The sequence below is a fragment of the Microcebus murinus genome, chromosome 12 (genome assembly GCF_040939455.1).
Source record: "Microcebus murinus isolate Inina chromosome 12, M.murinus_Inina_mat1.0, whole genome shotgun sequence".
Taxonomy (NCBI): Eukaryota; Metazoa; Chordata; class Mammalia; order Primates; family Cheirogaleidae; genus Microcebus; species Microcebus murinus.
The window spans coordinates 76,447,769-76,470,164 of NC_134115.1; the positions used below are offsets into that span (position 1 = coordinate 76,447,769).

The 22,396-nt window shown below is 45.2% G+C and overlaps 1 protein-coding gene across 1 annotated transcript in view; it reads left to right on the forward strand.

The window, feature by feature from the left end:
- Positions 1 to 22,396, forward strand: part of PAPPA (pappalysin 1) — a 244,615-nt gene that overhangs the window by 38,877 nt on the left and 183,342 nt on the right. Inside the window, exon 3 of the mRNA XM_012768795.3 lies at positions 18,627 to 18,772. Within this exon, the coding sequence (XP_012624249.3) occupies positions 18,627 to 18,772 (146 nt within the window). The remainder of the gene's footprint in view (positions 1 to 18,626; positions 18,773 to 22,396) is intronic.

Below are 22,396 nucleotides of genomic sequence, written 5' to 3' on the forward strand. Positions count from 1 at the left end.
GGCAGAATCAGCTCTCCTGGGTGCACAGAAACCTGTGGAAGGTTGCAGAGAAATGTTTGCTTTGTGACTTTAAACAAAGCAGGGAGAAAGGGAGGGAAAAGGAGGGAAGGGAGGGACAGAGAGAAGGGGAGGAAGGGATGGAAGGAAGGAGGGAGGGAGGGAGGGAGGGAGGAAAGGAAGCAAGGAAGGAGGGAGGGAAGGAAGGAGGGAAGGAAGGAAGGAAGGAAGGAAGGAAGGAAGGAAGGAAGGAAGGAAGGAAGGAAGGAAGGAAGGAAAGAAGGAATATCAGAAGCAGTGGAAATTAATTAATATTGTTTTGGTGATTTTTAATAAAAAGCTGAACTTAATTGTCAGCCAGTTCTCTCTTGCTCTCCCTCTCTCTTCCTCATCTCTTATCTTTCATCTCTATTTCTACCTCTATCTCTCCCTCTTTCTTTCTTAACAGTTGTGAAATCACTACTTCCCAATCTACTGTGAAGGCCAGTTCTGTTTCTTCCTGTACGTTATAAAACAATACCTTAATGTGGTATATGTATACCATGGAGTACTATTCAGCTCTAAGAAATAACGGTGATATAGCAATCTTATATTTTCCTGGTTAGAGCTGGAACCCATACTACTAAGTGAAGTATCCCAAGAATGGAAAAACAAGCACCACATATACTCCCCAGCAAACTGGTATTAACTGAGCAGCACCTAAGTGGACACATAGGTACTACAGTAATAGGGTATTGGGCAGGGGGGAGGGGGAGGATATATACATACATAATGAGATGTGCACCATCTGGGGGATGGTCACGCTGGAAAGTCAGACTTGTGAGGGGGAGGAAGGGAAAGGGCATTTTTTGAAACCTTAAAATTTGTACTCCCATAATATGCCCAAATAAAATAATAATAATAATAAAAAAATACCTTTGTAAGTAACAGACAACAAAAATGAAATGACATAAAAACAAAACACCTCGAGAATGGCGCAGCAGTGACAGAGAAGGGTCCTCTACAAGTTTCTGAGTGCTGCCTCACCATTTCTCTACTCGTTGTGCCATATGTTAGTGGGAAGGTGTTTGTGGACTGCCTACTTTGAGTAGTGCTGATTAAAATTTATCATTCTGACAATTTCTGTAGCAGTTCCCTTGAGTATAGTGAGATCCACCAGTAATGCAGCTGGGCAGATTGGCAAACTCTAACAAAGATGTACGATTCCTTTTTAATACATTTAAACTCTTATTTTTTTTTATCTAATAGTCCTTGGGCCCATTGGGCCATGTTCTCAGGAATGCATGCATTACAAGAAAACACCCAGTTCCAGTAGAGAGGTTGCAGAAGACATCAACATAGTGTCAATTGTCAGACTTGGGAACATCCTAAGAGATTGCGAGTCTAGCCTCCTTATCCCTCATAGAGGGAAACTGAGGCTGAAGCTCACCCCATTCTTTAGTGGTGAATCCTGAGGGAGGGAGGGGCTCCAGATTTCTGACCCCGACTATCTGCGGTAAGTCAGTTTCCCAGCACTGCCCTAACATTCTTGTCAGCACAGACACCTGCTACCTCTTGTTCTGTCCTTGCTGTCTTCTTCCCCACTCTCCTGGGAGCTTGGGATTGTGAAGTGCTGAGTGAGTGAGTTTGGAAGGGAACTGGATGATGGCCTTGGGTTTCCATGAGCCGCTTCAGAACTGTCAGAGCTGCATGGACCGTGGGCTTTCTTTATTAAGTGGCAGTGATAAGGACAGCTAACTGAGGATATTGAAGAGGGGCTGGGAGTCCTGTCATATAGCCATTTAAACATGATTAGCCTGGAGGAGAAAATTCTCACAGGACCAAGATCACAAGGTCATGACACACACACTTCAGGTCTCTGAAGGCCTGTCCTGCAGGACAGGTAGTAGGATTATTCTATGTGGCTTCCAAGCCATGGCTGGGAGCAGAGTGCTGCAGTTATAGGAGGCTGCCTTGAGCTGGTCATAGAGGATGTCATCTCCAGTTAGAATGGTCCTTCCAGGTGAGAGCTTTGTGTACAGGTGAGTGAGCTCCCTATCACCAGAGGCATGCAAATCAGCACTGATGGACCATGGCTAAGATTATAGGACTGGTGGAGAAGGTGGCCTTCATGGTATTGGCCTTGAGCACTGCACAGTCCAATTTTGTCCCTGATATTGTATTCTATATCATTATAGGAAAACAAATAGTGACTGTGTGTCTTCTCTTTACCAGGCATTTATTGGGCATATTGAGCCCTGCCAGCTGCTGTGCTGTTCACTGGGGGTGTTGCAATGAGTTGGACATGTTCCTCACCATGGAGGGGTCTCCACTTTAGATGGAAAATCAAATGCAAACATAAGAAAATCTGATCTGTAAATTTAGAGGCACACGATGGGACAGGAGATGTAAAAAGCAGAGATTTATTCCGACTAAGGGAAACAAGGCAGGTCGGCTGGAGGAGGCATGACTTGAGCAGGCAGGCAGGACTAGGCAGCCCATTGAGAGGTGGAGATGCAGACTGCATCCGTCAGGGTCCTAGCAGGGAACAGATGGCACATTCAAACAGAATAATTAAGGAGAGCTGGAGGAGGGGGTATTTGGAAGGAGAGGCTATTTACAGTGCTGCAGGCAGGACTTAGGACAACCAGCAGCTACTCCAGGGCAGGTGACCAGCAAACCAGGAGGAGCCATTTCCACCCTTGGCCTGTAGGGGCAAGAGGAGGGAGAGGTGATGGAGCCCAAAGAGAGAGACAGACTGCGTGGAGTGGGTTTCCTGGCAGCAGCTGTCGCTCTCAGCACAGGGAAGCAGCCAGGCTGCAGTCACCTGAACAGAAGGGAACCAGGAGAGTAAATGACACATTGTCACTCTCCCTGCCTTCCAGCCTCCTGCAGGTGCTTCCCCTTGGGGGAACTAAACTGGAAGTCTCGAGGCAAAGGAACCTGTTGATGCAGCCCTAGGGACCAGCCTCCCGAGGCACAGAGCAAAGTGGGAAGGGCTGAGGAGTGGATCGGGATGAGCAAACAGACGGTTGAGTGCACAGGCTAGCCAGAGGGGCCGGTTTTAGTATCTCTGGGATCCAGATCATGAGCAGAGAAAGGTTAATTCATCTCATGGAAAACTTTAATATCAGGCTTCATCCTCCCTCCCTCCTTTCTTTCCTCCTGCCTCGCTTCCTTCTCTTCTTCCCTTCTGTTCTTCTTTTCTTCTCTCCATAAGTATTTGTTGAGCGCTCCCCATGTGTCAGCCCCATCGCTGCTGTCCTGGAGCTCACCACGTTAGCAGGTAGGACACTCAGATCAGCACCCCGCTGCAGTCGCTGGTGCCAGGCCCAGCCAGGAGCAGCAGTCTGTGTGAGCCGTAAAAGCCTTTCTACGAGACTGGCCAGTTAGAAAAAAAAAGCCATCCCAGCTGAACCTTGGCCATTCTCCCCAGTGGTGGAGACAGCCAGGTAGGCAGAACTTCGTCTGCAGCCATTAGAGACGTCTACGAACAAGTGGAATGCACTTCACACAGCCTTTCATAAATGGAATGGAAAGCCTGGATATTAATAGAAAGTCCCAGTGTCAGGAAATCCAGGGGCATTTGACACTCTGGGCCGTAACCACCTCCTTGGGAGAGGAGGTTGCAGCAACCCCCACCCCCTGCCCTGCTCCTGTTTGGACCCCTCCAAACCACAAGCTCTGGCCCCCTGAAATGAATGTCACCTTTGTTCATAAGTGTCTATTCATAAGGAATAGGATGGGTGGGAAAAAAAGAAACTTCCCCCACACACTGTTGTCTCCTAGGGAAACATTGCCTTTGTCTTCTCTTTACTGTCAGTATTGTTTTTTGAATGTAACAAGGGCATTCCCCTGGGGTCAGGTTTTTAAAAATGTTTTGGGACCCAAGTGAACATTACTGGAAGTCTCACAGAAGGGGCTGTGATAAGCCTTGAAATCGCCCCTTGACCCCTCTGCTGGCAGCTGTGGCCCCCCTCAGCCCCCTCCCCTGTCCCTTATCAAGATCCAGTAAATGATTTGTCTGTTCTTGGTGGGGTTTCCCATGTATTTTCTGTGATGATCTCATGGAATGTATATTTCCTACCCCCCAGTTCATTCTCAATCTAAAAAAGTTGAATGGAATCAGGGACGGTCAGAGCGGAAAGGAGAAGTGGAGGGTCCAGCAGCAGAGGGTCCTCCCGCTGCAGACGAGACCACCATGCTCTCAAGGAGGGGCAGGCGCTGACCCAGGCCACACGGCGACAGTGGGGCTGAGCTGACACCGAGACCCGGGGTCTCACCTCCTGCTCCCATGCTGTTTCACCTCCCCCCAATATTCCCCCGATGTCTTGGAAGCCGGCAGTCCGGAACTCGGGAAAGTTATACTGAGTATAGACGTATTCTCACCTGTCATCCATGTTTTGTTAAGATACCTAGGTACCCAGAGCACTGTGATAAATGCTTTAGGGGGTCAAGATATAATCTCTGTCTTCAAGGTGCTTGTGTGCTGTGGTATAATGACATTTTGTTACAGTCATTCAAGAGTCGGCAAGAAGGCAGATGACTAATTGCCCAGTGAACCATGAGTAGACTTTAAGGCTCCCATGAGCTCTGAGAAAAGGCAGGGTCACTGTGGTTTGGAGGAGTTAGGAATAATTTAATGGTGGACACAGAAGGCTTCTAGCATGCACAGGCTTTGTCATGGTAGAAAAGAGCTGGCAGGCTGGCCAGACAGTGGTGTATAATGGGGCAAAGGCCATGAGGTCGGGAGGTGTTGGAAGGGTGCAGGAAAGAGGTGAGTCTGGTTGGGGCTTCCTGCTGGTAGATGCCATGACTTTTTTTTCTTCCAATTGTAGACTTCGAAGAATCAGACTGATTGAGAATGAAACAATTCAGTGGAAATAGATTCTAGCCTTCGCTCAGTAGTTTCCTAGCTGTGCAATCTTGGGCAAGTTGCTTAATCTCTCTGAGCCTCCATTTTCACATCTATTGAAAGGGAATAATAATAATAATAATAATAATAATAATAATAATATCTGACTGCCCGGATCACACGATGGCCGTGAAGGTTGCATAAAATGATATTCCAGAGAGAGTTCTGGGAAGAGTTAACCAGCATGCAGATGAAAGGGGGCATTGTTATTTTTTTCAGTAACTTTGTTCATTCTTTTCCAGTAACCATGTAAAAGAAATTGCTTGGAATTTTATAATCAGAATATCAGGCTTTATTTAACGTGACTAATATTCATTAAAGCAATAGCAGGAGTCAGGCCTGGTGTAGTGGAAAAATTATGCGTGTTGGAGACTGACCAGAGCTTGAAGCTTGGCTCCGCTCTGCACTGGCTGTCTGACCTTGGCACATTGCTCAATCAGAGTCGCCGGTTTCTCATCTGTAAAACGTGGGTGATAGCAGCTATCCTGTGGCGTGTCATGGAACTTCAGTGGAGTGATCTGTGCGAAACACCTGGTACGGTGGCTGGCGCATAGTAGGTGCTAGAGAACAGTTTCCTCCCTTCTAGCTTCCACACGTGGGCACCATCTCCTCCCTGTCAGCACTGTTTCACAGGGACTGCCTTCCTGCCGGCTCATAAAAAAGGCCTGGATGAAACTGCAGTTTGCACATTGAGAGCATTTACCAAGATTACTTTCATTCTCAAAATACTAATTTTTTTTTTTTAAGGACCAGCCACAGAATTGATATTTTTTAAATAAAGACCACAGAACTTCTATCCAACTCATTGAGTTTGCACACTAAGTTTATTTTGAAAATGACCCGAATATCTTGCTATATTAGAGGGCACATTTCCATACAGAACCATCCCAGGCAGTGTTGGGACTGGTCATAATCGGGGGTGTGACAGACTGGCTGAAGTTACCCGACTGATTGTTTGGCGTCCTGCAGCCCTCACGCCAGCTTGAGTGGCGATACACAGACACACAAACCCAGGCACACTTGTACGCAGCGTTGGATTCCTCTGATTCAGTCTGGTTTTCCTGCATGCTGTTCTTCTGAACAAAGTCTACCTTTTCTCACAAGTTCCATCGGAGGGCCTAGTACCTATGCCACTTTGGTCTTTGAGAGCAGAACATAGGGGTGAATGAAGTTAAAAGAAGAACTATTCATGGCCCCTAAGGATGAGGTTAATAAGGAGCTCAAAACAGTGACCTGTGAGGCCCAGTGGAAGACCAGCGCAGTCGAGCAAATAAATAAGAACACAAGTTATGGAGACAGAATATACTTCAGTCAAGCCACTTAACAGCTCTGTAACCTTACACAGGTCTCTTCCTTTGTCAAAGACTCAGTTGCCTCCTCTGTAGAATCAGGGATGAAAGTCACAGTCCACGGCATTGGGTGGTTTAGAGGGTTGGATGAAATTGTACACGGCCAACCCTTTAGAACAGCGCCCGGCGCGTGGGGAGCTCTGAAAATAGCAGTTGCTGCTGCTGTTGTTTGGGTATTCCCTGTCTCTGGGAGCTCTCCTGACCTCTCACATGCCTGTCCCCGAATTCCCAGCCACCTTCCAGTCCTGAGCCCCCTCGCTGGAATCTCAGGGCTGGAGGAGGAATCTGAGATGACCTAATCAATCACTCTCTCCTACCAAGAGCCCTGCATGCCCTAAATACTAATGGACTCATTTTCCCAAGAGATAAGCAGCATGCTACACTGAGTTCATGCATTTCCAACAGAAAGCCAAGGTGTGTTTCTGGGATCCCAAGTGGGGGCTCACTGAATAGTGAGTGGAGAAGGAGCTGGAAAGAAAGCCAGGAGGGTGCCCACAACGGGCTCAGGACCACAGCAAGCAAGCCCCCTCCTCGCCTGGGACTCTGGCCCCAGCACATCCTAGATCCTCAAAGTTTGCAGGTAAAAGTTGGGCACCTTTTGGCAGAACACACCAGGGAAACGCCCCAACATGCCAGGATCTGAGGTGTCCCCTCTCTCACCCTTCTCCTATATGTGTTCCCTGTCCCGTATCCCAGACGGGGGCGAGCACTGGGCACCCTTTCGAGGGCCTCAGCAGGAGGCAGTGGGTTTTTCCACCCTGGGTTTGGCAAGCTCAGCACTCTCATTTTCCTCTCTCCATCCACTGATGACACTGACCACTCATGACAGCCTCGGCACTTGGTCAGATGCCCTTGCAGGTTAGGAAACAAAGCCGGTGGGGGTGTGAGGGAGGGTTGGACGGACAGACAGCAGCAGTACATTTTATTTTAGTGAAATACATTTTCCTACGTTGGCTACAGCTCAGCTTGTGCCTTCAAACTCACGGCAGGGCAGTTTTCCACCCCCTGAAAGGGACCCTCCACACCTCCACTCTCACTTTCTAGAAACACAAAACTCGCGTGTGAACAGCAGTGTGTTTTGTTCCTGGGTTTGTTTGCATAAGTAGAACAGACTTGCATTTCCCTGTTTTGTGGAGGGGTGTTTTCCATCTTTCTCCTTCCTCCTTTGCCTTTTCTTCTTTCTCTTTTCCGTGTTCTCGGCTGCTTCAGTGGTCTGCTGGTGGATCCTGGGGTTGCAGGGGGTGCCGTCTCCATTCCAGGTTTCTGCTGTGTGTGAGTGCCGCCTGGTGTGAGTTCAGACAGCCAACCGCAGCTCTTGGCCTTGAGCTTGACTTCTGACTACTGAAATATTTTTATGGCCACAGAGGACAACGATGACTATAACTCCACAAAATCATGAGGCATCTCAGAATCTTACAGAGAGTAGAAGAGAGACTCAGTGGAGAGCCTTTTCCCATGAGGATCCATGATCGAAAAGCACAGTTTGCCTGTGGTCTGGCCAAGCACGAGGAAGGAAGTGACTGGATTCTTCCAGGAACTTCGTGGCCAGCATGGAGTCGGTCACTTCCCTTCTCTTATTTCAAATTCCTCATCTGCAAAATGGGAGGATGTTCCTGTCCAGGCATTCTCAAATCAAGGCATTATAATCCTGGTTCCAAGCTTTTGGGGACTAGGATTAGAGCACAAAGAAGGGACTTAATATTTAAAAGGTATAAAGAAAGCCATGCCCTGGCAGCGAGCGATGCCCAGGGAAATGAGAGACAGTCCCTGCCCTCCAAGGATTCAGCAGACCCCATATGTAATTGGGTACGATGTGTTCAGTGTAGGAATGAGGGAACAATTATGCTCTATGACAAGTTGAAAAAATCCTACTCACATTACTCAAATCCCAACAGTGGCCCGGTGACGGTGCCCCGTACTGAAGCGGTCTGCATGTCTGCTATTTCGTTTTCCCTCAGGCCCCAAATGTGGCATCCTCTTTCCAAAAATCAATTTGAAGTTAATTCTCCTTCTGACAGGCTGACATATAATGTCATGCTTTCCAGCATTATTTCCCTATACTCGAACTCTTATAGCATCACATGACCCTCCGAGAGCTGTCTCCGTTTTAACCCCAAGAGAGGCCAAAATTTGGAGAAGCCACTAGACTTACTCAAGGTCATCCAGAGAAGTCTACATCTACTGTAGAGACTGCATTGTTTTAACTTTGGATATGTCTGTTATTTGCCTAAGGTTAGGTGATTGTCACGGGGCCACGGGGCAGATGAAAACTCCGACGTTGCCGTACTGACACACATCGGTGATGATGGAATTCATGATTTATCCTTCCCAAGCTTGATGTGTATTAGCTGGTATTCCCATCAGCTATATGGCCTACATGGCTACAATTTAGAGCCAAACTATGCAGCCTTCTGAAATATCACCATACTTAAAAAACACTGCAGCCTCCTACAGGTTATAAAATAGATGTGATTTTTGCTTGTGTCTAATTGTGCTTTAAGCATAGGACAGAGCACAGGGCAGCCAGGGAGCTGTGTATTTTCTGTTAAAAGTGTGGTCAGTTGTGTTATTTATCAACTGTGGTTTTGATGTTCCAAGGAGGAAGAGAAGTGGTGGGAACAGAAAGCTGTGGGCCCTCGAACTGCGTGGTTTTGTTGTGGAAAGACTCGTTTGATGTGAGATAGGCACATTACTATGTGGTCCCTTTGAATACAGCATCACACCTCAACTGTTGCACCTTCTTACGTATCAGGTGATTCCTCGTGCCTTAGTGGCTGCTTTGAAAATAAGCAAACCCTGGGTTTCTGAGGCTGTGAAAGCAGAGATTGTAGCACCTCTAGAAAGATCTTAGGAAAGTGATTGTCCATTCAACAATTTGTGTATGTGAGTGTGAGCGTGCATGCGTGTGTGCCTACTATGTGGCCAGGCACAGTGCTAGGTGCCAGGCTCATAACACTGAACATTGCACAAGTCAGCTGTGATTACGCCCTCTTGGATTTCCTACAGAAAGATAAGCAGTTAGTTGGATAAGTGCTGTTATGGAGAAGTCCAAGGTGCTGGGAGGAATACAGGGGGTGGTTACCTGACTCAGACATTAAGGGGTCAGAGTCGCCTCTAGACTGAGTCTTAAAGGATGAGTCATGTTAACCAAGTGAGTGTAGCCGAGCTTGCCAGGAACCAGGTGTTCTGACACTTTGCCTTTTGCCCTAGCAGTCTCTAAAAATTTTTTTCAAGAAGGCAAATGAGGAAAATAGCAGCTGTGTAGTTCCTAGTAATGTATTTATTTTAAAGTAATGTCCTTTGTTCTGAGACTATTTTATTTTTTCTTTTGTAGTACTACTCAGGTCCCTTTTATGTTATGATATGAGGGACATCATACATGGTGGAGTATTTTCCCCCCTTTAAAATGCTTTATTTATCCACCAAAATTACAAATCACTGCTCACTTCCATCTCAATTTTTTTCAATAACCCGGAAGTCTAAGAGCCTCTCCACTGTCCCAGCATGCCTCTCTGAGCCTCCTCTCCGGAAATCTGCATCCTTGGGATTTTCCGTCTCACCCATCACTGGTCTGGTCATGGTCCTGTCCACAGAGAGCTGCAGGCCAGTGACTTTCCTATGAGTCGATTTTAAGGAGATTCAGCAGAGGGCGCAACCCAAGGAGACAAAACTCTTGCTGGGCCTGGAGTTTAGAGCAACAAGTCAGGGGGCTTTGATGTTTAGCATCTGAGACGGAGAAAGGAAGAATACTACAGTAGACTAAATAACAAACCAGACCCATGAGCTTCCCTCGTTCCCACCCCAACTCAGGGTCAAGTTGTTCCACTACTTCGCAGCTATTCTTAAAACCACCCCTTTTTCTGCAAGGCACTGCCAATGCCTCCTTTTTTACTTTCATCCTTCCTCTAGTCTGTCTTCCAAATTCCTCTGGGAATTTCTTTGGAAAATGCAAACCCTATCATTTTATCCTCTTCCATATTATCTGCCCGAGTTTGCTTAGAGCTTTCAGGACACTTTCCACTCTCCAAAAACTGGTACACGAGACCCTTCCTGATCGTATTAGATGGTTTTGTGCTGCTATAGAAGAGAAGTTTGTCTGGCGTACGGGTCTTCAGGCTGCACAAGGAGCATGACACCAGCCTCTGCTTCTGGCAAGGGGCTCGGGCTGCTTCCCCTCACAGCAGGTGGCAGAGGATAACAAGGATCACATGGCAGGAGAGGAGGCAAGAGCGAGAGGAAGAGATGCCAGGCTCTTTTTAATAACCAGCTCTTGCAGGAACTAAGAGGGAGGACTTACTCACTACCAGGAGAGTGACACCAAGCCATGAATGAAGGACCTGCCCCCGTGACCCAAACACCTCCCACTAGGACCCACTTCCAGCATCAGGGATCAAGTTTCAATATGCGGTTTGGAGGAAACAAATATCCAAACCATGGCAGTGATGTAGCCAGTGCTATCCACTCCAGCCTCATCTTATGAAGTTACTCACATGTTCTCAGCTTTGCAACCACTTGCAAGTGAGGACTTGCAATGTCTACACTCTTCTCATGCTCTTCCAGGCCTCTGGGCTTTCTGCAGCTTCTGCCGTTATCCCTGTTTCCCACACTGGGTCCAATATCCAACCAAGGTTTATTCTTTACGTGAAAACCTCAGCAATATCTTACCCACCCTCAGCTGGGTGAGTGTCATTACTATATGCTCCAATTGCATTCCACAGCCCCTCTATCCTAACACATATTACGGAGGATGTAAGGAATGATGGCTCGGGATATGGTCTGTAGTGTGCAACCCACTGGGGCTTGTATCCCACCTCTGACACTTATGAGTGGAGGGACCTTGGAAAAGTGGTGTCGCTTCACTGAGCCCTGGTTTCTTCAGCTATAAACTGGGGTTACTCATACGTAACCTTTAGAGGTTTTGTAAAGCTTCAAAGAGATAATATAAAAAACTACTTCAACAGTGCTAGTGCATAGTAAACTCCCCCAAATGGTAGGTGTTATTAGTATTATCACATTATGTCCTGAGCATCCATTTACTTGTCTTACTTTCTTCATAAAATTTATAATACTTGGATAATGAAAATTAATTTTTTTCCATTATTTGTGTGTTCAGTTTCTAGCTTAAGCATAGTATGTGATAGAATCTCAATAAATGTTGATGAATGAAAGTAGAGAAGAATGAATGAATGGTATGTGAAGAAGAAGGAAGGAAGGAAGGAATGAACGAACGAACAGAGGAAGGCAGGAAAGAGGAGAGGTAGTGAAAGAATGGTTTATTTAACAAGAATGAAAGAATGATCAATTTCTCAATTGATCTTGATTGATGCTATTACATTTTTATTTCTTGTGTGTCAACCTTTCACATAAAAGCTGTTATTTTGGAAACCACTCATTCAGGATTCCGAGAATTTAATAAACTCTCCCAGTATTCTTTTTTTTTTTTCTGTGTCTCTTTTTGTAGATGAGGGAGGCAGATTTAGGCATTTCTGACAATGAAACTAAGTGGGAAAATAAAGTCCAGATCACTAGGGCCCTTGGGATAAAGTACAAAATTCAGGTTTTTATACTGGTCACAGCCTGGAAAAAGCTTGTTATTTGGAGCAAGGATATGGATGCAATAAACATTCTGAGGTTTATCTCACTTTAATGACTTGCCTTGAGTGGCTTTGATCTTTATATTTGATAATCATTTTCAAATGGTCTAGTGTGCTCTGAAAATTGAGTAGCGGTTCATGGACTTGAGAGCCTCTTTGGGAACCACAATCTGCAATCAGAATTTGGAAAGGGGCAGTGTTACAGAACTTGCTCTATGACATGGAGAAAGGAGGCAATCTCCTGTAAAGAAGATAAATACGGTGGTCCAGTGATGGGAAGAGGGGTTTGCTGATGGAATGGAGACCCAAAAGGCGTTGGGAGCTAAGGCCAGTTTTCTCTAGTTCCGTGAGCAAGCTTAAAGGAGAATTGTGTTTCTTGGGGCCTTTTCATGAGTTGGGTCCTCTTCCAGGCACTTTCTCATGTATTAGCTCTTTCAATTTCTATATCCCCTTTTCTAGGTTAAATTTCATAATCCCCATTTCACAGATGAGGAAATCGAGATCCAGATAGACTGAGTCACCACCACTTGTCCAAGGTCACAGAGCCACTTGGTGGAGAAAGATAGATTTGAATCCTAAATCTCTGTTAAAATAGCCTTCTGCTGCCTTTTCTTCTAATTTGAAAGAACTGTTCCCAGTATATAGCTTACAAGTGGCCCACTCTCAGCCAGTGTCTGGCTCAGACAAACCCTCCTCAAATTGGCGGCATCCACACATGGCCAGCCCCATCCCTGTGACCAACCTACACCAATCAAGAGCCCAGGTTACAGTTCTTTGGTGAGACATTTCTCAAAGATCTCCTTATTGGGGAAGTCAGCTGAAGGGTGACCTGTTCTGAATGGGAATAAAAATCGAGACTCAGTCTTACTCTGGGCAAATGAGCTATATTTCTGACCAGCTTTCTTTGAAATGGAGCCAGTGCATTATGCTTTGAGAGTTGGAAAAACTCAAGCCTTCTAACATGTTTTCCCATGATTTTATTTAAATAATTTGTTGTTGTTGTTGTTGTTTTGCATTTTGAATGTGGTTTCCTTTTGCTTCTCTTACAATAAAACAGGCCCTGACAGCCCTCTCATTCAGACTATACAGAGTTGTACCATCTCGGGCCAGTGCATTTAGGAAATATGTTGTTGGCACTCACCAACAAGTGAGATGCATAAAGAAAATATTCTAATGACAGTTGAGTTGAGAGAGCTTTGATCTCCCTCCAGAACTGCACTCATAGCTTTGAAATGCAGTTCTGGCAAAGGGGTAAAGTCTGGGCGTCTTGGCAATCAGGGCTGGGCCCCCGTGAAACAGACATTCCAAGGGACCCACAACCTCCACAGTGGGATCCAGGTGCATGAGTTGTCCAGGAAGAAAAGAGACACGGAGACACTGCTCTTGAAAGCCAGCTCAGGGAAGAGGATCTAAATTAGGAGGGATGTTCCAATCTAGCACATATTTCCCAAACTTTTTTTTTATTGCATTGTTTTATGGCTTTTTGCAAAGGTAGAAAATGTGTGTGGAAGGAAGGGGGCGATTATGGTCAAATATGATTGGGAACACTTCATGCACTATCTGCCTTATTCTTACTTTGCATCATTGAGGCTTTAAAAATTCTCACAATTAAAAAATATATACACTTAAGCTTGTTTAAAAGAGCAGGTCCTAAACTCATTTGACTCAAAAACGCTTTTTCTTTAAATATGCATTTGCTTCTTGTGGCTTTAGCCTTCTGTAGACCGTGATCTGGAAAACACTGAGCTAGAGCAGGCAGCAGAGTGTAGTGAGAAGAGGTCAGATAGGCAATGCAGGTTTTTCTGCACAGGGATGTCCAGCTGAGGGAGAGACTAGAGGCTGCCATCGTACCATGGGTGACTCTCTAAGCTATGCACCCTTGCAAAGAACTGTGTCCACCTAAAGGGAGAGGCGACTTTACTACTACCAGGGTGCCGTGCACACAGGCACAGAGGATAGAGGTTGGTTGCCGGGCCCTTCTATGTACTTTATTTGATATGTGACCTTGAGCAAGTTGCTTCACTTCTCTGAGACCTGGGCCTGCTCATCCTGTTTTGAAATTATGCAATTGGAGAGGGAGGGGCTTGGCAGCTGCCTATCCATGGCAGCTCTGTCTCTCTCTTGAAGGAACATTTAAGGGATACAGAGATGACGAAGACTTGGTCCCAACTGCTTGAAGCTCATAACCAGATAGAGAAGACAGGTGCTCACACAGTGAATATAACCCAAAACAGGGTGATAAAGTACTAGAATTTAAACTAAGGGGCACAGAGAAGGGAGGACTCATTTTCAGCTCAAATTGATGATGATGATTTGGGTGTTGCTATTAATAACAATTATCATTGTACTCATAATGATGCAACAAAGTAGCTCACGCTAATCAACGAGTATCTTCCATGTGCCAGCCACCACACTAGGACTTTGACCTGCGTTGCCCCTGGTCCTCCCAACAGCCCTGAGAGGTGATCATCATCACTCCCACTTTACAGATGAAGGTGGTCAGGAGAAGACACATGGAGGGCATCACATGGAAGCTGGGCTTTGCAGGGAGGGTGAGCTTTCGAAAGGCTAAGATTCAGGAAGACAGACGATGAGGCAGAGGAGGGAAACTTACGGACGTGCTTAGGGAATGAGCATTACTGGGGAAAACCTGAAGTTCATGGGATAAAGAAGCCATGAAAACATGAGTGGGTGAGGCTTCAGGAGGTAGAAGAAGGTTGGATGATGGGGAAGAGACACTGGAAACCGAGACTGGAAGAACCACCCGGAGACAGACTGGCAAGTTTAAGTTCTTTCCCAGAAGGAGAAAATAGGAGACTAACATTGGAGGGGAGCTCACATTTCCTGGGACCATGCTGTGCTATGTCATTTAATCCTGCCAGGGTCCCCATGAGCTAATTGAGACACTGAGACATAAAGCAACTTGCCCATGGACATAGGTTCATCTGTTCAACTCTGAGTTGTACTGGTACATAATAGACACACAGAGATTTTAGATTTGAATTGATTTTTCTCAGGGATGGAGAATGTTTTTTAAATAAATTTAACCAATATATAGTATATTAATTATACATGAGATCAGCCTTCCCACAGTCACAAATGTCCAGTCAGGTGGCCCTAAGCAAGCCCTCTTCCTTCTCTCCCCATCACTATCCCTAGACTCTACAGTTCCTTCTAAACTTGACCTTTTGTACTTTCTCCTCCATAGACCTTGGGGAAAAAACATCATCTTCAAGGGATAGGAGGAGGGAGGTAAATACTCACATGGACTATTGTCCCCAAGATGTTCCTTCTGATACATTTGGGAGATACCCAGCTTGGCTCTGTATTGGCAGGAAGAGCTCAGCCAGCAGAAGGAAAACTTTAGCCACAGAGCTGTTTTTTTTTTTTATTATTATTATTTCTTTGGGTGGGTTTCCCCAGGAGGGATGAGGGGGAGAGAGGCCAGTAGGGCCAGGGATCCTCCCCCCTTGGGAAGTGGAGTCTTCCCAAAGCATGAAAAATCCCACTTACAAGCCAGGGAGAAGCTCTGACATCCCACTTCTCTGCTTTGGGCTGGGATGAATACCACCTCTTGAAAAGATTGGCTTCTGCAATTACCATTGAATAAACAATCAATTAACACGTCTCCTCTGCCCCTACCCCACCCTGTCTCTGTCTCTCATGAAGCTTTCTCATCCCAGGGCTGCAGGGCAGAGGTGGCTTTCTCTAATAACATTTGTGTTCTCTGCCTGAGAGAACACTTGATGGAAATGGACAAATCAATTAGAAAATGACAAATTTAGTGGAAAGGGCTGATCCAAGAAAATCTCGGCTCCTCTGTGTTTTCATTCTCCTCCCATGCATTGTTTCTCTTTCCACTGTGGGCCTGGGTGAGCTTGGAAATGAGGGTGGGGTTGTGGGAAGAGTTGGAGGCATCTGGATTTGCACTTGGCCTTGTCGCCAGTTGTGTGATCTCTGAACCTCTGTTCCATCATCTGTGAGATGGGGATAAATGATAGGAATAGCTAAGTGTGTACTGAGGTTTTCTGCATGTGAGGCATTATTCTAAGGCACTATTCTAATTATACTCCCTTTGTTAACTTCATTAATCCTCTGAACAACTCCGTGGTGTAGGTACTATTACCATGTTCATTCTGTATGTAAAGAAACGAGGGCACAGGAAGTTAAAGGAATCACTCAGGGCGGCCCAAACATCATGTGGAAGAACTAGGTTCAAACTTTGGGAACGATTGGTGGCTGCATTGCTCCAAATCACAAACAGAGACGAGGCGACATGTGCTCGTAGCACATGGGCTGGCACACAGCAAGTGCCTAATAAATGTTGGCTTTCTTCTTTCTCTATGCCTTTTCTGATGACAGAGCAGACTAATTAGAACTCCACAGGAGGCTTCCAGTCTAAGAAGCTGAAAAGAAGGGCTCAGCAGCAAGGTTTTGGGTCAAGATCTAAGCTTGTGTGACTGTCCCTGGAATGAGTCAGTTCAACCTAGACGCAGAATTAACTTCTCCTTTCTCATCTGTGTCCCTGAACACTTTTGTGAAAAGCTATAAAAATGATGGTCACAGGGACATTTGGTCTCATGAGCTTAGGGTTTTCTATGACACATGTGGCTGGGCCACTCTAGGTCTCAGACGCATCCTGGTCACATCATTGTAGAGGTGTGGGTTTGCCACCCACAGAAAGGCTCCACGTAGCATTGGGCAGCTGTTACTAACTCCAGAGTATTGATAAGGAAACTGGGGCCTCCTACTCAGGGATTGTTGAAACTGGGACTGAGACTTAAATATTTTAGCTTTCTTCTTTCCCAATTTAAATTCAATTCCAGCAACATTTACTGAGTGCTCCCCAGGCATCAAGCCTATGCTGGGAGCTGGGTAAACAGAGATGAATAAGGCACCTCCCCTGCCCCCAGGTGGGTACAAAAGGGTGGTATATATGGACAGGTGAGGCGATTAATAGAAATAGCATATGAGAGCGTACACTACCATGCAGAGGTGGTAAAGGGGGCGCAAGTGAGGTGGGAAGCAGGGAAGTCTTCCAGAGGAGTGATGGCAGAACTGACGTTGGGTTTGTTCATCAGCAGAGGCCACAGCGTGAGTAAAGGCCCCCGTGGGCTCGTGCATCGTGGTGGGTGCAGAGGAGCTGCCTGTGCACAGAAGCACATGCGAGAGGGGGAGGAGAAAGAAAGGATCTGAAGGGTAGGCAGGGGCTTGGAGGTCATGCCAGGGAGTTTGGGCTTTACTCTCTTACATATGGGGAAGGTAAAAAGTTATTTTGCTCTTCTATTACTCCAAGAGAGAAAAAGAAAGGAGCTGTCGTTAATGTGTACTACTGGTTGGGCTCTGTGAGAAATCCCTGGGCGGGACAGCATTATGAAAATTATTAATAGGAAAACACTACCAACCAGCTGCTTGACCTTAGCAAGATGGGAAGGTTGCTGAGCCTCAGCTTCCTTCCCTGGAAAATGGGGATAATAATACTACCTACTTCTGTGTTATTAAGAATATTAAAGGAGATAATCCATGTAAAGTTGGGCGACATAGAAGGTCCCAACAAACATGAAATATCGTTATTCATTGACTTTATCTCATCTGCTGCATCATGCTGTTCGCTTGCTTATTTATTTATGTTTTTATTCATTGATTCATTGCTTCATTTCCAACCTTACTCAAGAATGACTGTGAGCTACCGACAGGATTCCCAAAATGCATAGTGGCAGACAAATGGGGGCTGAAGGAAGCATGAGAGGGGAGCAAGATGCCTCTCTCTGCTTAGAAAAACAAGCCACTGAATAATATCCCTGTGAATGATCCAAAGCAGAAGGTGGTTCCTTATGTTCAGGTTTTTGTCCTGATGAGAGACACACTCCTTAAGAGAAGAGTTCTTATTTCTTGAGTACCTAGGGTATACCAGTCTCTTTATAAAGACTCTCTCTCTCTCTCTCTCTCTCTCTCTCTCTCTCTCTCTCTCTCTCTCTCTCTCTCCCCCCTCTCTCTCTTTGTGTCTATCTATCTACCTATCTATCTCTCCCTCCAACATATGTTTGTCCCATGTATTAAAGAGCTGATGATTGTACAGTGGGGAGTTAATTTACTTTCCAGTTATGTCAGTCTACAATGGCAGCAACCCCAAATACAATATCCCTCCCTAGTTTATTTACATGTAAATAAATAAAGGCTTACAATATGCAGAATCATCTATTGGAGTTAAGATGATGCCTCAATGAAAATAGGATAAGTTTCCAAGCTAGCCAGTATTAGCCTTGAACAACATTTCCATAACTTCGGGAAATCTATTTAATAACTTTGGAACACATGTTGCTCATTTCGAGAGCAGAGTAATAATGCCTCCTTGCAAGGCTAATGTAGAGATGCAAAACAGGCTTTCTCATGCAGCTCTGTGTTTGCAAGATAGGTGGTCCAAGGTCCACGGTAAATGAGTGAAGGAGGGAAGAAGCCAAGCCCACTCCCGCTATGTGGCCCTGTCCTCAGTCACTGTAACAGAGTCCTTAGGGGAGCAAATGTTGTCTATAGGTAAATCTAGGTTTGAAACTGAATTCTGCTATTTGTAAGCCTAGCAACCTTGGCAAGTCTTTTAAACCCACGAGGACTTAATTTTCTTATCTGAGAATATTATAATATTATTGAAGGAATTCAATAAGGTGATGTTTATAAAGTGCTTAGCAAAGTGGCTGGCACACAGAGTAGCTCTTAATTATTTGGAGAGTGCCTGTTATTTGAATAGCACCTTTGTGGGACATGATAACAGTCAAGGTGTTTTTTCTGTTTCAGAGCCTACTTGGATGTTAACGAGCTGAAGAACATTCTTAGACTGGATGGATCAACACATCTCAATATTTTCTTTGCAAACTCCTCGGAGGAGGAGTTGGCAGGAGTAGCAACTTGGCCATGGGACAAGGAGGCCCTAATGCACTTAGGTGAGTCTTAGAAACTCTTTCAGGAGGAAATTGGAGTAAGACAGTCATAAATTTTGTAGTAATGATGATCATTATTATGATCATGGTGGTGGTGGTGATGGTGAACAACCCATTTACTTAATACTTTTTAATTAAAAAAAAAACAACAAAACTCTGTCATAGTCATTATCTCATTCTGACCACCAAGCAATGATCTGAAGGAAATAATATTATTAGTCTCATTTTACCAATGGGGAAACTGAGACCCAAGGAGGGTATGGGGCTTATCCAAGATCACACACAAGTTAGTGCAGAGCTACAATTGGAATTCACGTTTCCAACTGTGTTCATTGGTTGCTTTCTCCTATACCCTCTGTGTCCTAGTTCGTGCAAATGTCTTCTCAGCCCGGTAACCACATTTTACTAGCATAGCCAGTCATGAGTTGGCTTGAAAGATACCAAAGAGGCAATAGAAAGTGAGTTTGTAAGAATTTGTTCTTCTGTGTTCCACCACCAACTTCACCAGGAACTCTTCTTACATTCAAACGATGCACATCCATAAACAAGACATAAATCTATATAAACCAATCACCAAAAGTTAGATATGACAACAGTTTCTGAACCAGACCCTGTAAGCAAACATTGTAGTTCCTTAACTTTGATTTTTCTCTGCCCTTTTCCAATGCTCATCTACATGCAGACATGCATTATTTTAAACTTATACATATTTGAAATCATAGCACAGATGCAATGCTTGGTTCTTTTTTCAACTAATATCATGCTATCTGCATTCTTCTATGTTACAGAAGTCTTATCCTCACTTCCCACCCATTTTTTTTCATTTAAAAATCACAAGAGATTTTAGACTATGGATTATGTCCACCTCTCCAAAGACAAGATTTTTAATAGCCACATAATATTCCATTGAGCAAGGGCACTACAATTTATTTAACCATTTTCCCCTTGGTAGAATGTTCCTGTTATTTAGAACGGTGAATACAATAATGACTTGATGAACATCTTCCTCTGAGACTGTGAGGGCTCAGCGGAGTGACCATGCTGGACGGATCCTCAGGCCAACCTGGTCACCCACAGTCCAGTGGCTGTTCCAAGTCTACTCTATCTTGGAACTGAGAGATTCTACAACTTCAAATGATGGAAGTTATACCGAATCACACCATAAACTTAGTTCCCTCCAGACAACTCTCATTTTTCAATTGTTTTAAGAGACTGAAACCAATTGTGTGTGTGTATGCATGCGTATGGTTATGTAAATAGTGACAGATATAAAGATAAATATCTAGTTATTCTCAGCTGGGGGAGATTTTATCCTCTAGAAAACATTTGGCATGGTCTGGAGACATTTTTGGTTGCTACAAATGGGAGAATGCTACTGGCATCTAGTGGGTAGAAGCCAGCGATGCCACTTTCAATTGTCCACAACAAAACACTACGCAGTCTAAAATGTTGATAATGATGAGGTTAAGAAATTCTGGGATAGATGATGGCTGGGCCGATAGTTAGACAGACAGACATAGACAGGGGTTGGGCAGAAGAGAGTGTGCAGCTTAGGCAAACTTGAAGAGGATCAGCTTATATCACATGCCTATTACATGTGTGGAAATCATGTCAGACCAGAGCCAAACTATGTGGTTGTTCTCAGCTGTGACTTTGCTTAGCGGTGTAGCCTTAGGCAAGTCTCTTTTCCTTCCCCAGGTCTCAATGTCCTCCAATTTTAGATAATCAGGTTAGACTAGATGGCCTCCAAGGATCCTTCTCAACTCTGAAATTCTGCCCCATTTATTGGAAAAGCAGCCCAAAGGGCCATGATCCGAGTCTGAGAAGGGTTGAACAGCAGGCTTCTAAAGTTAGAGAAAAATACTCCTGATAATTCCATAAATTTCAGAGACTGGCTCGGGGCCAGGAGTATGGGAGGCTATAAATCCATAGCATGTTATAGTGTTTCAGGATGATGTCAGGCTCCAGTTATTTCACCTTTTAAGAGAAGCAATGAAACAGGACTGGGGCCCAGTGCTGTCACTCTGCGGAGAGGGGTGAGCTGGGAGTGGGTGAGGCACAACAGACAGGACCGGCCAGGACATTAAGTCTGCAGTGCTATCGTCATTCCTGGAATGGTCCTGCCCCCTGGTACCTCCGTGTCGCAGCTGCCTGGAGAGACAGAGAAACATTGGCATCACTGTGGCTGCTGATGTGAGAGCTCACCAGAGACGCGGAGTCAGTTTCCCAAGATCACAAGGCAAACTCAGAACAAAGATTGCAGCGATGTTCCAGCCCGACCCCAGCCTGCCCCTCCTCATCCTGAGAGATGTTGACCACAAGCGATTCCTCCGCAGTAGCCCCAATCAAACCCAATTTATTAGAACCATATTTTTTTTTATCCTCTTGTTGTGCTGTTACGCCATGATCCCTGGAAAAAGCCTTGGGTGGGAAGGGGATTATGTTTCATATTATGATTGACAGAAAATAATTGAGAAAGATTTCCTGTCTCAATTTCTCTTCCTCCCTGCCTCTGCCTGCCCCTTCTCACACCCACGTGCACATGCACACCCACACCCCCTCTCGTACATCTTTATCTTTGTATTAGTAGGCTCTGAGCAATTCAGAATTGCTCAGAAATCCAGGAATTGCATCTCAGAAATCCAGTCCTGCCGTGACCCCTGCCTGGAGACAGAGCCCTCCTTTGAGACCAGAGGCCTCTGCAAAAGACTCGAGCCCAATGACTGAGCAGCCTCACCATCCTAGTGGTTCAGTCTGAGATAAAATTCCCCCCATGCCTACGCCAGGCTCTCCAGTTCAAATCAACAAGGTTCTACCTCCTGCACTTAAATCCCTATTTTCAAGGTTTTCAGACCTGAATTTTAACCTCCCCTTAAACATGTTTGGATTTTAAAGTTGAAACATCTCTCTGCTGTCCTGTATGGATTTCTTCAATGCCTAAAATGAACACAGAAAAAATACTATCCATTGATTATGCTGAGTTCTAGTCCATCTATTAATAATATCTCCCCAAGCTAAGCAATGCTCGATCTTCTGGGACACGTGGTGTAGACTGTTGCTTCTCAAAGTAGAACTCACCAACAAGTCATCTAAGACTCCTTTAAAACACAGATTATGATTCTGTGGGTCTGGGGTAGGGCCTGCAATTCTACATTTCTACTAAGTTCCCAGGTGATGCTTGTGCTGTGAGTCCCCGAGTTGGTACCCAGCCGGTGAAGCACTTGATATCTGCCAGGTGCTATTCCAGGCCCTTCATGGGATTAGTTCCATCTCACAATCTTCTTTAGGTGAGTCAGCATTCAGCAAATACTCAACACACATTTAATGAGATATTATATTCCAGGCCCTGTGATAGGCATTGACAGTGTAACAGAGATTAAGAGCCTGGGCTTTGGAACCCAAGGATCTTGGGTTCAAATTCTAGCTTCTACACTTCCTCTTGATCATGGGCCAGTTACTTCACCTCTCTGTGAATCAATTCCTCTCTCACTGAATTTTGGGATGATTAAGTGAAATGATGCACACAAAATACTGAGCACAGGACCAGAGGATACATAATAAATGCCTCAGAAACATTAGCTAGCATGATAGCTGTTACAATGGTGAGCAAAATGTGGTACTGGCCTT